The sequence below is a fragment of the Rhinatrema bivittatum genome, chromosome 11 (genome assembly GCF_901001135.1).
Source record: "Rhinatrema bivittatum chromosome 11, aRhiBiv1.1, whole genome shotgun sequence".
Classification (NCBI taxonomy): domain Eukaryota; kingdom Metazoa; phylum Chordata; class Amphibia; order Gymnophiona; family Rhinatrematidae; genus Rhinatrema; species Rhinatrema bivittatum.
In genome coordinates this window covers 41,046,522-41,064,363 of record NC_042625.1, presented here as the reverse complement: position 1 = coordinate 41,064,363, position 17,842 = coordinate 41,046,522, and the positions used below count along the sequence as shown (strand labels likewise).

Here is a 17,842-nt window from a genome sequence, read left to right as displayed (position 1 = left end):
AAAGGAACTTTTAGGATGTGCACTCATTTTACATTCATCCTAAGTTTGAGGACCCTTATAGAAGTAAAGAACAGATGATATTGAAAATGCCTTTTAAATATCCGATAACACATTTCTTGATGCAAGTGAATACAATTACGTACTTTTGAATATATCTTATAAGTTTTCCCACTTCTTGCTCTCTCTTCTCAGGTGACAATCTTGTATGAAATGCCAAGTCTTTCATCACACTAAAATCATTACGCATTTTATCAGTCAAACCTAAGAAAAATGAAATGTTTACACAACAGATTACGCACATATATCCAAGGTATAATTAAACTTTTGTCTTTAGTGCAATCAGTCCATTTATATTTTAGTCTGCCAGCAAATGCGATGAATAGTTGGCCCTGTGGCAAATACAGAGCATTTCAGAAGAGATTTTGAATCATTGTGGCATTTACATAGTGCCTTAAACTAGGGCACTTTACAAGTTACATGCAGGAACAGTAAGTCTCTAGCCCGAAGCTGTTACATTCTAAGAGATTCATATTCAGGTGCTGTCCAGATAAATTCATCCAACTTTGGAGGTATATTCCATAGTGCAGCTACACTATTGAAAATAGCTGGCTATCTTCAAGATAGCCAGCTAACTTTATCCAGTAAGTTTTCGGGCAGCTCTTTAGCCCGACCAAACTTAGCCAACTAAATTATCTGGCTAACTCTGAATATCGGAGTTAGCCAAATAACTTTGCTGACTAACTCAGCTCCTTCCACTTATGCCTCCAGAACACTCCTAACTTGTCAGGTAAATTCTAGCCTGCTACTTCTCCTTCCACGAATCAGGGACAGATAAATGTTTAAGAAATTATTTAAAATGTAAAGTTCACACTGACTACTCCACTGTTACAAATTAGTAGTATACATAAAGCTGCTTGCCTGTAACAGGTGTTCTCCACAAACAGCAGGACAAAAATCAGCCACACAAGTGGGGCCTCCCAAGCTAAGGATTGCTTGCAATTTTTGCAGGTCAGTGATAGATTACTGCAGTCCATCTATAATCACCCAGGGACGGAAGGTAGAGTTCAATAAGCTTCAAAGAACTACCTTTCCAAAGATATTTTCTTGCTGCAAAGCAGTAATAGGCAATGAAGGAAAAGGCTGATTCTTAGTTAATTTTTTTACTTGAGTCTTACCAGATCAATCCAGATGCATGGATTACTTCTCTACCAGCAGATGGAGACAGAGAAAACTGAATTGCTGATGTCACAGACATATAGCCCTGCCCCAACATCAGCCTACCAGTATCTCTAGAAAAGCCAAACTGTGGACAAACTGATTATACTTGAACCATGACTTAACAGTTAATGATTCGTTACGTCCAGCCAACTCAAAAGTACTGAACTCAGTAAATAAAAAAAAAAATTCTATAACTGATCTTAGGGGTTGGTTCTTCACTTACCAGTCCTTTAAATGATTCAAAACAAAGAACACTCTGCTTCGTCCCCATATAAAGACAAACTGAAACCAAAACCAAGTAGGAAGCCCAGGATGGGATGCAGATTGGCCAGCCTTCTTTAAAGGAAAGGAAATTATCAGGTAAGAAGTAATTTCACCTTCCTCTAGACACAGGCAGTCCAATGCACACCAGTGGGATGTACCAACACCACCGCCGAAATGGGCAGGAGGCTGCCTGCACTCCCATCAACAGTGCCCACACGATAACCGCATCCTCTTAAGCCTTAACATCCAAACAGTAATGCTTGGAGAAAGTATGTAAGGATCACCATGTTGCTGCCCAACAAATTGACAGGAAACAACCGAATCTCTGCCCACGAGAATCTTGTGCTCTAGGGCAGTGGTCCCCAACCTTTTTTGCACCAGGGACCGGGCTTTGGTCATATGGGGGCAGGGCTATGGATGGGGTTGGATTTTAGTGCTTACTTATTTAATTATGAAGACATCTATAAATCCTGCACCTCCAGTTCTGTAACTCTGTGCATCCACTGAAATTCCCCCAAACAATGGAGCTTGGATGTTTCCCTTACAGCTCATCATAGTAAAAGATATTTTCAAATGCTGGTGTCACCTCACAGTAACAGCAGCACAAACACCTTCCACTGCCAGGCACATTGTGAACTAACACACAAAACCCCGCAAAAAAGACACTCAAAATCTAGACTGCAATCCCATCGCAACATAACAGTAATAACGCCAAGGACTCAAACAACAATAACCCTACCTGTGAATAAGCAAGGGTAAATATTACACTGGGTCCTAGAATACCAATACACCACCTACTGAGGAAACAAAACAAACCCGATTGCTATAGATCCCTATGCTAGCAGAATCTCTCATCATGGTCACACACACAGAGCAGAGATAGACCCTCACCAAATACAGAATACAAAATAAAGGAGCACAAATTAGAAAAAACTGAAATGGAACCAAGAAGCCAGACTCTGGGTATTAACAATGGAAAAACAGAACCACCATTCCTCATAAAACAAATAAAATCAAGAAACATAAAGCATCAGTTATAATAGTAAAACCATACTAATAAAGAATACTTTAAAACTACTGATAAATAAAATTTCTATTAATTAAAATCATATACATTTTTTACAATTTCCCAAACACCAATAAAATATTTCAAAACAGCACATATATCAAACACACAATAATTAAAACTAATAAGGATTTTAAAAAGCCCCTGCTTTCCATACATGGGAGCTCTTGATTTCCAGTCACCCTGATATTGTCGAGGATTAGGTTAAACTCTCTCTCTCACACATACACTGTCACATACATACACATTCATGCTCTTATACCCAACCATAACCTCTCGCTCTCACAAACACTGACACACTCTCAGGCTGTAAGATACTCTCTCCCCCTCCACACACACACTCTTACTCCCCTGGATTTTCTCATACACACTCATGCTCTCACTCTCACTGGCTCCCTCACAACCTCAGAGCCTCTCATTCCTCTGCTGCCACTGTCACTGCTGCCGCGTGATATTGGGGAGGTGCCGATTGCTGCTACTGGCACTGAAGCCCATTCTGCTGCCTCCTCTGTGCAGGCCCCATGGGTTTCCAGTTCCTCCATGCTGATCTCGTACATTGTGAGATCTGCATAGAGAAAGTGCTACTCTTGCACATTCCCAAAGATTACATGTGCCAATCAGTAAAAAGTAATTTTTTTTTTTTTACATCTGCTGTCTTATCTTAGTTTTCTAATCGGTTGGTCACAGGCTTTCCTTTCTTATTTTTTTGCCAATTCCTTTTATATTGTCTTTTTTTTCTATTTCTTTTCTCTCCTGTTTTCTTCCCTCAAACACACAGTCAGGTTCTCATTTTCACATGCTTTCTCTCCCCCCCTCTCTCTCTCTCACACAAACACACACTCTCGCTCTCACATGCTCTCTCTCTCATACAATCATTCATACACACAGTCTCTCACTGGCACATGCTGTCCGAGTCTCTCACACAGGCTCCTCTCACTCCCACTTGCTGTCTTGCTCAAGCACAGGCACTCACTGTCACATGCTGTCTCTCACACACACACATGCTGTCTCTGCAAACATTCAGGTCTTCACTCCCACACACAGTCTATCAACTCATCTCATACACACACACATACACACTAGGGATGTGAATCGTTTTTTGACTATTTAAAATATCGTCCGATATATTTTAAATCGTCAAAAATCGTTAGGGCCACGATACAATACCAATTCCCCCGATTTATCGTCAAAAAATCGTAAATCGGGGGAAGGGGGAGGGCAGGAAAACCGGCACACTAAAACCCCCTAAAACCCACCCCGACCCTTTAAATTAAATCCCCCCACCTTCCCGAACCCCCCCCCAAATGCATTAAATTACCTGGGAGGCCTCCGTAGCGGCGGTCCGTGGCTAAATCGGGGGAAGGGGGAGAGCACGAAAACCGGCACACTAAATCGTGAGGTCTTCAGCCGGCGCCATTTTTCAAAATGGCCGCCGCAAAATGGCGGCGGCCATAGACGAAAACAATTCGAAGCAAGAGGTCGTTCCGGACCCCCGCTGGACTTTTGGCAAGTCTTGTGGGGGTCAGGAGGCCCCCCCCAAGCTGGCCAAAAGTTCCTGGGGGTCCAGCGGGGGTCAAGGAGCGATTTCTTGCCGCGAATCGTTTTCCGTACAGAAAATGGCGCCGGCAGGAGATCGACTGCAGGAGGTCGTTCAGCGAGGTCCGGACCTCTCGCGAGGGTTCCAGACCTCGCTGAACGACCTCCTGCAGTCGATCTCCTGCCGGCGCCATTTTCCGTATGGAAAACGATTCGCGGCAAGAAATCGCTCCTTGACCCCCGCTGGACCCCCAGGAACTTTTGACCAGCTTGGGGGGGCCTCCTGACCCCCACAAGACTTGCCAAAAGTCCAGCGGGGGTCCGGAACGACCTCTTGCTTCAAATCGTTTTCGTCTATGGCCGTCGCTATTTTGCGGCGGCCATTTTGAAAAATGGCGCCGGCTGAAGACCTCACGATTTAGTGTGCCGGTTTTCGTGCTCTCCCCCTTCCCCCGATTTAGCCACGGACCGCCGCTACGGAGGACTCCCAGGTAATTTAATGCATGGGGGGGGGGTTCGGGAGGGTGGGGGGATTTAATTTTAAGGGTCGGGGTGGGTTTTAGGGGGTTTTAGTGTGCCGCTGGACCACCAGGTAATTTAAGGCATGGGGGGGGGGGATTTAATTTAAAGGGTCGGGGGTGGGTTTTAGGGGGTTTTAGTGTGCCGGCTCACGATTTTAACGATTATCACGATACTTTACACACACAAACGGCAACAATACGATTCCCTCCCCCTCCCAGCCGAAACTGATCGTTAAGACGATCGAGGACACGATTCACATCTCTAATACACACTCTACAAACCCGCAGCCTCTCTCTCACCTCTGGGCCTCCTCTTCACGGGCCGCTGCAGGATGGGATCTGCAGCGGCCCTGGTCTTCTTGGGCCACGCTGCTCCTCTTCTGCACGCGGCTGATGATCCTCCTCCTTCCTGCCCATGTGGTTCCTGCCCATGCGGCTCCGGCAACATTTTTCTTCCGGGGCCGTGTGGGCAGAAAGGAGGAGGAGCACCTGCACGTTTAGACGCGACTGTTTTCTTCGGGCCGTGGTGACGTGAGCTCCACCACGGCCCTGCTGATCATCTTGCTTTTCGGGTCGTGCCTCCTCCCTTTTGGGGTTGGAGGAGGCGGGTCTCCAGCCTCGCCCCGCCTCCCTGCAGCAGCGGCAGCCAATGAACGGTAGCCAGGGAGAGCGGCGCTGCGGACCAGCATAAAAACCCCAACGGCCCGGTCCTGGTCCGCGGACTGGTGGTTGGGGACCCCTGCTCTAGAGGAATGGGCCCTGTCTTGCCTAGGCAACGGAACATCTGCACCCACATAGGCAGCCGTGATGACCTCTAATTTCAATGGACTACTGTCACCTGCGATGTTGGTTCCCCTTGTCTAACACTCCACCATGGAGAACAAATAGCAAATCAGTCTTCCTCAAGGAGCAAGTAACCTTCAAGTACCACATCAGATGCCACTTCACATCTAACGCATGCAACAAATCGATAATCCCGCTCATCTCTCTCCCTGTCCAGTGTGAGCAGGTAAACAGACTGATTTAAATGGAACCCCAATACCACCTTCAGCAAAAAGCAAGGTACAGTCCTCAGCCCATTATTTGTAGAAATGGCTCACGGCAAGAAAGAGCCTACAGCTCAGAGATACGCCATGCCAAACAGATCACCACCAGAAAAACAGTTTTCAAAGTAAAGAGCCATAAGGTGAGATCATGCAGCACCAAAAAGTAGGACTCACCAAAAAGTAGGTCCCGTTATCGAAAAGGATCTTTTTCTAGTGGTGATTAGTTTGGCTGTAGTGACTGGTGGGATTTCTAGTCGTGCTTTATTGGCTGATCTCATGTTGCGTTGCATGTTTTGTGTGTGTGTATAAGCAAATGTTGCTTACCTGATGTAACAGGTGTTCTCACAGGACAGCAGGATGTTAGTCCTCACAAATGGGTGACATCGAGGATGGAGCCCTGTACGGAAAACTTTTCTGTCAAAGTTTCAACAAGCTTTGACTGACACTGGCACACTGGGTGCACTGAGCATGCCCAGCCTGCAATTATCCCTGTGAGCCACAGGTGTCTCCCTCAGTCTCGTCTTATAGCTAAAAAGCGCAAGCGAAACTAAAATAAAAGTATACAGACCCAACTCCGCGGGGTGGCGGGCGGGTTTCATGAGGACTAACATCCTGCTGTCCTGTGAGAACACCTGTTACATCAGGTAAGCAACATTTGCTTTCTCACAGGACAAGCAGGATGGTAGTCCTCACAAATGGGTGAGTACCGAGCTGAGGATGCCCGGGAATGCACCAGATACACCGCAGATGCGCAAAGGCGTAACGACTGAGGTGGAAATGGGAACGGAGGGCATCCGCAACACCATAATGGGTTCGTGGAAGGATGTTGGGTAGTGAATTGAAAAAAGTAAGAGTAGGCGGACTGGCCAAACATGGAGCATGCCGGCTAGTCAAATGTAAGCAATAATAGGCTGCGAAGGTATGGAGAGGACTCCAGGCTGCAACCTGATAAAAAAGTACAAGCAGCAGTAACCAAAGGGAAGCTGTTAAGGCTAAGACGGACACAACAGTATGTGGATACCCACAGTGTTGTAGTGAAATGTCTGCTTGTTGGTAGGAAAGGAAATATAGACTACTTAATCAGAAGGATTAGGTCTGTGTGGCCACTGGAAGTAGCAGCTTGACCCTTGCATGAAGGAAAGAGTCAAGTGGAATTCACATGGAATGCAGTGCAATGTAGATAGAATGTAAGCGCAGCATTACTGTCCAGGAATGTGGAAAACCCAGTCTCTCCCTAGGGCGAGAGAGAGAGGTTAGGAAAAATTAATAGAGTATTTCCTGAGGAAAGGAGATACAACATCTACCTGAAAAGGATAGAAAGTTGAATGCGTAGAACTACTCAGTGGCAGAGGAACGGAGTCAGGTGAGTATGGAAAGAGTGCATAACTCACGGACCCTGCTGGCAGGAATGACATTAAGAGGGAAAGAAGTTCCCTTGCCAAACTGTGGAAGAGAGGAATGGAAAGGCTCAAACGTAGAATGTATGAGACTTATAAGGAGAATATATATGTTCATTCCGTGATTAGAGAAATAGAGGCGGCTTGATCAGTGGATAATCCATGGTAAGCCGACTCAGAGAGGATTACCGAAAACGGGAACCCAACTCCCAAAACGATACACCTCCTAAGAGAAAGGTGTATCTATGTGGAGGATGTCTGGAGAACAGAATCCGAGGGAGTAAGAAAAAAATGGTGGAAAAGTAAAAGGGGTAATACCTCTTTTTTTTTTTTTTTTTTTTTTTTAGCGTCAGGAGGTAAAGCCTGCCATATTAAACGGCAAGATTTATGTTTAGAAGGTTTTGTGACGCTACCAGAACCTAAGAACATCAGTAAGTCTATGATTTGGGACTGACTGGTGAGGGAATAAAAGGTTACTGATATGATGGATTGAGAAGTATGGGAAGCATACTGATCTCAGTCAGGGAGTGGGGAAAAGAATACTGAACCCCATCCCAGTTCAACATTAGAAGAATGCTGGCTACGAGAGGCAGCAGAAGAGATATATTGAAGAGGCCTTTGATGGAAGAAAAGGCATCTAAGGGAACGCATAGGAAACATGTGTAGGGAGCAGAACCTGTGCATCGTATGGAATGATGCAGACGCAGAGGAAAGTTTAGTTAAACTCAGCGTTAAAAGATTTGCCCTGTACACATGTAATTGAGACCATTCGAGAGGATAGAACCTACGTGGAGAAGGTCAGATAGAGCGTTCATTAAATCTCTTAGATATGTGGCCCAAGGACGCATGAAGTGAACAAGGGCCAAGGGTAGAGCTGCGCAGCTGTCTAGCAGAGCAGCTAAGAGGTTGTGCGTGCTTATGAGTTGGAAAGCACATTGTCCCTATGCTGTCTGTCTGTATGCACAAAGAATTGTTGCAAAAGCAGTATTGGAAGGCATAAGGGCATAACTCATGGGTGCAACGTCCAGGACGTTTATGAGAAACTATGCTGGAGTGCAATAGATGCATAATGGGTTGACAGCTTTCAGGAGAAACTTTATAACCCTAAGGAATTGCGAGCATGAGTCGAAGGAGACTAGGTCCTAGTTCGAACTGGGATAAGAATCAGGGACGAAAGCAATGAAACCACTTAGGTCCATTGAGTATAGAATGTCACTGAATATAACCCATAGCAGTTTTGAATTATGAGAAAAATGCATAGTGGGAAGAAACCCCATAGCCCAACCATGAAAATTTGAAAGGCTGAGGTTATGGAAAATATGCGCAGGGACATATAACAATGTATCAGAATGTCTGTGCGCATGCTGGACAAGAGGGTCTTAAGACTGTGGTGTCCAGAAGTGTTACAGAAGGGATTTATGGCAGTGACAGTAATCCCAGTTAGTAAATGTATAGTGAGTCCTGAAAAAAGTGAGAGCTCCTTGCATGTACTGAAAGTGGTTAGCAGTAGTCTATGCAAGGAAAGTGAATGATGTTACACTCCTCAGAGAAAACAGCATTCACCAACAGTGATGCAAGAGACAGTTCACTTACCGAAGCTGGTGCCAGCGGCAGAGCTTGGGGTTGTAATGTTGACTCACCATAAAGCACATAGAAACATTAAAATAATGTACTTACTGCAGTATGGAGTGATGGTAACCAAAGATACCATTGTACCTGTGACGTCTAAAGAAAGTTGGATTTTCTTAGGTCCAGGATGTGCGGAGAGTAACTATTTTCTGTTAAAAGAAAGAATAGTGCAATTAAAACTCCCCAACCCCCCTCCCTTCTCCCCTCTGCACTTCGTAGCGCCTGGGGGAGTGTACCGGGACTTTGGTACAAGGTGGGGTGGCCGCTCTGATATCTGACCAGATGGGAGACCAAGAGGTGTCCCAATGGAGGATATCATGTAGGCTCCTGCAGGTGTGTGAGCGGTAAGTGGTACCCGCATTTCTGTATGCTGTACAAGGAGACACCGAGACCTGTGGCCAGGCCTCAAGGTGGACTTGTACATGGGGCAATGGTTGCTGAATCTCATGTTTAGCAGATCAGCCAATGCAGCTGGACCTTGGTTGGGAGGGAACCAAGAGTCAGAGCATTGGTCGGCACAGGGACTTGTTACTGACAAGAGAAGAAGCCCTGCTGCAATCCCAAGAAGATAGAGGGGTTCTCCTGATATTGTGGCTAACATAGCTAACATAGTGATATGTGACACTAATACAGTTCTAAAAGGCACATGACCCAGAACTTTTCGAACCACGGTCCGAATGGGAGAACACAACTCTATGGGAATGCCGCCGAAGCGGGTACTTACCATCCGACGTGGATCGCCGCAAGACGAGCCGGTGAAGATTGTTGACCCCGACGGTCTCCAGAGTCCTCGAGGGTAAGGCCGGGGACGTAAACGTCCATCTCGCTCTGAAACCCGGTATGGTGGCACAGGTACAGAGGAGACAGGCCAGGCGTGAGTGGCGTTTAGACTGCTAAGTGTAACAGATGGCCATAGTCCCACACCACTTGACGGTGGGGCACGCCAGGAACAGAGGAGCCCTAACGGAACTCATGTTCCCTTCCCTCGTCACAGCGGCTCGATGTGTCGTGACGCCAATGCAGAAGCTGTCGGACCTGGATCCGGAAGTTCTGGATCACCAAGGACTGCCAAAACTGTAGGAACAGTGCTGATGGCAGTGGTGATGTCGCTCTGCCCGAGCGTTGTCCAGCCTGGAGAAGGATGGCACCGATGTGCTGGATGGCGTCAGCGGCGGACGATCACGATGTCGGCGATGATGGGTGCCACGGTGCTCGGCCCGGTCTTTCCCCAGCGCCGAGATGGAAGCCCTCGTCGTCCTGGAAGGCGATCGATGACGAACTGTCAGCACGCCTGCTCTGCTCCTGACACAATGGAGTGTCTTAAGCTAATACGGGGCTTAAAAAAGAACCCAAAGCGTGGAGCAATGTGAGGAGGCGAGGGTATTATGTGGCGGTGCTATGTCGGTATTGACGATATTGAAGGCAACCTAAGGGGCTTCGAGGATATCATCAAAATGGGTATGAAAAATCGTCGATGACTGGCCAGGAGAATGATGACAGTGACGGGCACTGACAGCAGTGGCATAGGTATCTTTGAAACGATGTGGAATCGAATAATCGAAAAACATTGCCGTTATTGAAAAAGATACCGGCATCGACTGAGTCGAAGTCGAATCAATAGGGCGTCAAGGACACCGAAGGAAAACGGAGGTGTCGAGGGCATCGATGCATGGAGGCGGGCATTTATGCCGTTTGTGGCATGGCCACGGGCATCAAACTATAGGGCCACAGACGTTGACGGTATCGATTTGGACAGACTCAGATTTCCAAGTGTACATGGCATCGGTGCCCCAGACACGTGTGTCGGTGGCATCGATATGGACACGTATGGAATCGATGGCATGGATCTCCCAGTCGATGAATTCCATCCCGGCATCAACGCCAGTCCTGGAATCGGCATGGGCATCGATGCCAGCCATAAGGCTGGCATTGGCATCAACGCCCATCCACGGAATCGAGCCAGCATGGATATCCACCGATGGGACCCACCTGGGCATCGAATTTCACCGATGGGAGCAGCCTGGCATCGACTGCCCTCGATGGATGCATTCTAACATAGATGCCCATGGATGAAACACCTGGGCATCGGTGTCCATCGATGCAAAAGGACCCGGCACCGATGCCATCGACGGACGGCCATCCGGCACCAATGCCATCGACTGACAAGCCATCCGGCACCGATGTCCATCGATGGGGACCATCCGGCACCGATGCCCACCGACGAATCGATGTGGCACCGATGCCCCCTGATGGAAAGGGCTGGACATCGGTGGGGAGGATGGGGCATCGATGGCATCCCCAAAAGGGGGGGTGGCATCGATGAAGTGACCCTGGGATCGTTAAAAAGTGTCTCGGGCAGCGGTGGCGGCGACCCGAGTATGCATGGCAGTGACTAACAGCGTGTGCGTCAATGGCATGCATCCGGGTAGGGACGGCACAGAGGAAGCCCAAGGAAAAAAAAACAGTGCGTAGGAGGAAAAAGCCTGGTAGCACTGAAAAGCAAAAAACATGGATAAAGGCATCAGGGCACCGTGGGGGGAGGGGCGCTGATGACATATAAAAGCCCAGGGCGGTTTAGGCGGGTCCCGGTGTAGCGATAGGGTATCGACTGCGTGAGGGTACCAGGGAACGAAGGACTTGAAGCTACAGAGGTCCTAAGTTAAGGAAAAAATCCCTACCCCACTAGCATAAGCAAGCAGAGTGTCACAGAGATACTCGCAAGCTGTTTAAAGCTAACTGAAAAATGGGGGAAGGGAAGGCTTCAGTCAGTTAACAGCCTTAAGATAGTGACAGGAACCGACCGAAAAATAAGAATTAGTACTCACCGAGCGTCGTAAAAACGTACGCGGAGGGAGACCTGTGCAGGGAAAAGTGTTTTTTGAAGTGAAAAGTTAAGTGTTTCCATGAGGTAATTAGTTAAAAAATCCTCACAGAGCTCCAACCGCTATGCTGACTGCAGAGCGGAAAAAAGAAGACTGAGGGAGACACCTGTGGCTCACAGGGATAATTGCAGGCTGGGCATGCTCAGTGCACCCAGTGTGCCAGTGTCAGTCAAAGCTTGTTGAAACTTTGACAGAAAAGTTTTCCGTACAGGGCTCCATCCTCGATGTCACCCATTTGTGAGGACTACCATCCTGCTTGTCCTGTGAGAATACACAAAACACTATCTCTTGGGGTGGCATTCAAATTTCATGATGATCTTCTCAAGCATCGACTATATTGCAACTCCCTCATGACAGGTCTTCCAAAATCAACCCTACACCCTCTACAAATGCTACAGAACGCCACCGCGCAAATTCTCAATGGACTCAAAAGAACAGACCATATCTCACCCGTGCTAAAAGATCTATACTGGCTCCCCATAGAAAAAAGAATCTAATACAAAACACTATCAATAATACACAACTCAATTCACCACGACTATGATTGTCTCAACTCCCTTCTACAAATCCACCACATGCAACACAACATGAGATCAGCCAATAAAGCACGACTAGAAATCCCACCAGTCACTACAGCCAAACTAATCACCACTAGAAAAAGATCTTTTTCGATAACGGGACCTACTTTTTGGTGAGTCCTACTTTTTGGTGCTGCATGATCTCACCTTATGGCTCTTTACTTTGAAAACTGTTTTTCTGGTGGTGATCTGTTTGGCATGGCGTATCTCTGAGCTGTAGGCTCTTTCTTGCCGTGAGCAAGAAAGAGCCTACAGCTCTTTCTTGCTCACAGCAAGAAACACTATCAAGAGAAAACACTACCAAGAGAAAATTATCAAGAAATTATCGAGAAAATTATAGAGCAAACACTATCAAGAGAAAATTATCAAGTAAGATTACATTTTTCCTTTTGCGTGTAAGTTTGCTTTGAAAATTACCTTCTGAATGTGTAAATGTCACTTTCTCCCTGGACAAGCACGATAAATCATGCATACAAGTGGTATTGAATTGGAAAAAACTCTCTCAGAGCTCAATAGGACAATATGCTCATGATTTGCCAGTATACTGCCTGCACTCACACATCCTCTAGGTTCAGAAAAGTCAAGGAACTCGGGTCTTACAAATTCTTGGACTGTCTTCAAGCTTTGACCTTGGGGATCAAAAGGAAACCATCTTTACCTTATCTGAAAAAATATATATAATAGCGTGGGGGTGGCATTCCAATTTCATAGGCACTGAGCATGACCGGCTGCTACCTTTTTCAGATTAGGTAAAGATGGTTTCTTTTTGATCCCCAAGGTCAAAGCTTGAAGACAGTCCAAGAATTTGTAAGACCTGAGTTCCTTGACTTTTCTGAACCTAGAGGATATGTGAGTGCAGGCAGTATACTGGCAAATCATGAGCATATTGTCCTACTGAGCTCTGAGAGAGTTTTTTCCAATTCAATACCACTTGTATGCATGATTTATCGTGCTTGTCCAGGGAGAAAGTGACATTTACACATTCAGAAGGTAATTTTCAAACAGTCCAGGGATTTTCAAAAGCAAACTTGCATGCAAACCTGCATGCAAAAGGAAAAATGTAATCTTACTTGATAATTTTCTCTTTGAATCCTGCCATACCAGTCCAGACGAGTAGGTTATGCCTGCCAGCAGGTAGAGACAGGACTACACGTTTCCCTTGACATACATAGTAGAAGAGCCTGTGCAGCAATAAACCTTGCCCATATACCTTTGTCAGAGCAAATCAACTGAACAATCATCAAAACAGTAAACAAGTAGTAACTTATAATTAATCTTTTAGAAACCGAAGCTACTCCATGGTTACCACTCTTCTCCTCCTCCATTTTGGGAAGGGAAGGCTTGAAGAAGGGAAAAAAAGACTGCCTAGACCAACCTGGAAGGGTTTTGGACTGGTATACTAAGATTAAAGGAAAGGAAATTATCAGATAAGATTACAATTTCTCCTTCAATATCTATCAGTCCAAACAAGTGAGATGTACTGCATTTTCCAGTGTATAGGTCGCAGCCTTGTATAGGTCTCAACAGCCCTTTGCATGAAAAGTTCAGTAGGTAAGTTGCATCATTAGACAAGACACAGGTGATCCTGGTGATGGTCTGCAAGAGGATGAGGTGTAGTAGTTGAGTGCCAAGCATTCTGAATGTATGTGGGAGACGTCCTAGGGGAGCACCGAACATTAGTGGGCTATGTCGTGTGTGAGCGGCTGTTGGTGAGGCCACGTGGAAGGGGGTCTGAATGCTAGTAGGCTGCGTGGTGTTGAGGCTGCACGGAGGCGGTCTGTAAGGAGAGAAAGGAAGAGAAAGAAAGAGCGAAAGGAAGAGATAAAGAAAGGGAAAAGAGAAAGGGAAAGGGAAAAAGAAAAAGAAAAAAAGAAAAAGACACGCCAACACTGAAAGCACCACATATTAGTCGCAGCAGTGTATAAGACAGTGACAGGAATTCCAGGGAAAAAAATGCATCTTAGGTACCGTATTTTCTGGTGTATAAGTTTCCTTTATGATGAGTGGGAGGAGGTCAAGGCTGCTCAAAGACCCCTGCCTCTGAAGGAAGAGTCATTCCTAGCCCAGATGTTCAATTAATAATGCTTAGGAAAGGAAACAGTATGACCAGGTTACTGCCTTGCAAATACCCTCTGGAGACCATCAACCAGGGAGCTGCATGTGCTCTTGGCTGTTCTGGAACTGGTTTTCTCTGACCAATATATACTGCACCTAGTGCTTCACCCTAAGGGGTCCCAAAATGGTTCTATCTATTCAGTTCATGTACACCTCTATTCTCACCCTTACACTCCTTTGATCTAAATGTCAGTAAGGAAACTGAAGGATTAAGGTAAAAACCTAAGACCAACTACTGATCTCTGCAAGACCAGGCCTGTAATTCCGAGATGTGCCTTGCTGAACGGACTGCCATCAGAAATACAGCCCTTCAAACGCTGCACCAGTCCACGCGTCTGCACCTGCTGGAATCAGTAAAATACTGACAATTTATTTATGTTTTCTATTTTTTTTTTTATAAATTTCCATAATATAGAGAACAAAGCAATCTTAAAAGACCATGGTAGAGGTAGAAAGGGAAAAAGAAAATGAGCGAACATACACCAAACCAAAAATTACTAACAACGTTTACTGCTACACAAACTTACGTACTGTGAGTGATATTAAGCAAAACATGTAGTTCTGTCTCCACCTCCTTGCTTGGAAGCATTGCCCACTTGTGTGGACTGGTATAGCAGGATAAGGAAATGTACTTCTATAATTCTTGGGTAATTAGCAAAGTATATGCACGCATTAACTTGCACAAAGATACACCTACTCCAAGCAAGGTATAACTTGTGCACATAACTGTTAAAATCAGAAATTACAAAGTAAGTGCGACTCTGCCCCATTCCTGCCTTCCTGGAATGCCTTTGCACAGAACAAGTGAAAGTGCATACAAAACTTGTGTGCACAGGCCACAACTGATTTTCAAAAGTAGATTTATGTACTTAAATCAATTTGAAAATTGCCCAGATGTCACTTCTTAGATAGGTAGCAAAGGAAAATTAGTTCTTACCTGTTAATTTTCGTTCCTGTACCACCACAGATTTATTTTTTGTACTGAGCGCAGCAGCAGGTTCTAAACCCTCTCAGCAGCCAGATTGGGGGGGGGGGGGGGGGGGGGGGGGGGAGACGAGACCCGAAGAGACTCTGTCCCTACACCTGAAAGCGTTTACGGACTCAGGCTATGCAGCGCACAAGGGGCAAAGCCCCCCTGAGCCTGGCAAGAGCTGGAAGACTGAGCCCGTCTCCCTCCCAGAAAAAGGAAAAAAAGTCACCAAGAACAATTTTTTTTTTGTTTTGTTTTTTTAAATAGGAACGACAACTACAAATAGTACTTGCTTGAGCCTAAGGAAAAGAAGAAGGAAAGGCTGACTAGCCTAAGGCAGAGAACCGAAGGGGAGCTGCTACACCTGCTGGAGACAGACGAATACTGAAGGGTTACAGGATAGGCTCTGTCCTCATATAGGATATCCTTTCAGTTTTAGTCTGTCTCCACCTGCTGGAAAGGAGGCTTAACCCACTGTCTGGACTGATCCGGGTACGTACAGGGAACAGATATTTTGGAACATTTTTTCTCAACTCTGTTCATTCATGAGAATTCATTAGCAAAACAAAATGCAATGCAAAATGTTATAAGCTTAGTACACTACCTGTGAGGTAGCAAAGTTCTGGTATCAGCATTATAGGTCCTGGTGTAGAACCATCTGGTCCTCTTCTCCTTTTGGGTTGACTTACCAATGCTGGTTGGTTCATGTCAGTGATTTCTTGATTATATTGCTGTACAGAGACACACAAACTATGTTTTATCCTTCAACTTTAAATATTTCTTCCAGTAAAAAAGCCTATGATATGGCCCAGAGTAGCTATTCTGCCTCTTGGGAAGGACTAGTTTTCCTTCATGAATACTATACCATAAAAAGGCAGATACTGAAAACCAGGACAGAATGTTATTATATAAACAGAATTTTGAAAATTGTTAGGATAGTCTTGTTATAGAATTCTTAACTGATCTAATTAAAAAAAAAAATCACAAATTTACTTACAAGTTTCCAATACAAACCCCTGTACGCTGAGAGGGACTAGAGCAAAAAGTACTGAAACCCTTATTGCCATATCAAAATGTTCAACTGGCATGATTTATGCATACAATATACAGAAGCTATATATGACGTGAACAAAATATAAGAGGGCTATACGACAATATCACCTACAATTTCAACTTGTAGGATTTGCACTTTAAAGTGCAGTCATTTACAGCTTTAGCCTGGTTATTATAGTCAACAATGTTTCCTGTTACTATATCATACTTCAACAGCTGGAAGAAAAAAAAAAAAAAAAAGATAAAGCAACACGATAGGTACCTTTTAACAGCTTTTTTCAGCAATCTCAGTTTATTCCAAGCCATTAAAACTGCCTGATGAAGTACACCTCCTCCCAAAAACAAAAATGCTCTACTACACTTATCAGTATAGGAGTCCACTGGAGAGTGGAATATCCAGCTCCTCCTCAGAGAGCTACATAAAATCGCCCCTTTCATTCCGCATCAACTTCAGCAACACACTATGTAAACAGTCATTTTTTTAAATGTATAATATGCTACATTAATGCACACATTTATGGTGAGTTTACATTTTTACACTGCATATTCATGATTTGAAGTGCTTTCCCTCAGTAATTATGAGTTTTTGGTAATTTTTAAATTTTCAGGAAACCAGAGACAAAAATTGTATTGTTTTGTTAAGCTTCTGTATGATGTTGGCTGCTACCTCTGAGTTTTTCAGCTTCTGTAAAGTTAACTATTCAAGTCCATGCACACTATACCTGAAGAGGATCTGCAAGGACAAAAAAAATCATTGAGGGCAATTTTCAAATGGGTTTCCACAGATAAAAAAAAAAAAAAAAAAAAAAGCAAGTTTGCTTACCATAAATGGTGTTTTCCATAGATAGCAGGGTGAATTAGTCTTGCTACATGGGTGACATCAGGTGGCGCTAGGCAGAGCTGTCTTTCAAAGCTTGTAGAGCTTTTAGTTCTACTGGGCATGTGTGATTCTTCCCATGTGAATCAGCTTCCAAAAGCCTCGTCAGTCCATATCCAAGCAAATAGCTGTCAATGACATGGAAGACATGCTGTCCATGGAGGACGGTGAGAAAGCCGGGTTAATTCATCCTGCTATCTATGAAAAAACACAAATTCATCCTATCTACAGGAAGTTTAAAGTAAGCAAACTTGCTTTTCCCTGCTGATAAACAGTATGAATTAGCCATGAGAATGAATATGCTTATAATAGGTCAAGGCCTTCTTGCAATGTAGGATGTGCAGGCATTTTTTCCCTATCCTGTGTGTGGTTTTGAAAATGTGGGAAGCATAATAGCTTGATCAATATGAAAAGCAGGTATGACTTCCTGGTAGAAATTTTGGGTGTGTTCATAGAATCTACTTTGTCATGGCAGAATTGCAGTTAGGGAGGGAAGTGAACCAAGGCCTGCAGCTCACTCATTCTATGTGCAGATGTAATGGTCACTAAAAATAGCACTTTCCAAGTATTCTATGTCAGCTGTGTCCAAGGGCTTATATGGGGCTTCCATTAGAGCTGCCAGAACCACATTCATTCCCAGAAAACTGGAGGCTTTTGGGTAGGGGGACGAAGATGTAGAAGACTCCTCAT

At 45.0% G+C, this 17,842-nt stretch overlaps 1 protein-coding gene across 1 annotated transcript in view; it reads right to left on the bottom strand.

Annotated features, from left to right (window-relative positions):
* PIWIL1 (piwi like RNA-mediated gene silencing 1) overlaps positions 1-17,842 on the bottom strand; it is a 245,590-nt gene that overhangs the window by 119,025 nt on the left and 108,723 nt on the right. The window contains 2 exon segments of the mRNA XM_029571500.1: positions 144-261; positions 15,827-15,953. Of these exon segments, the coding sequence (XP_029427360.1) occupies positions 144-261; positions 15,827-15,953 (245 nt within the window).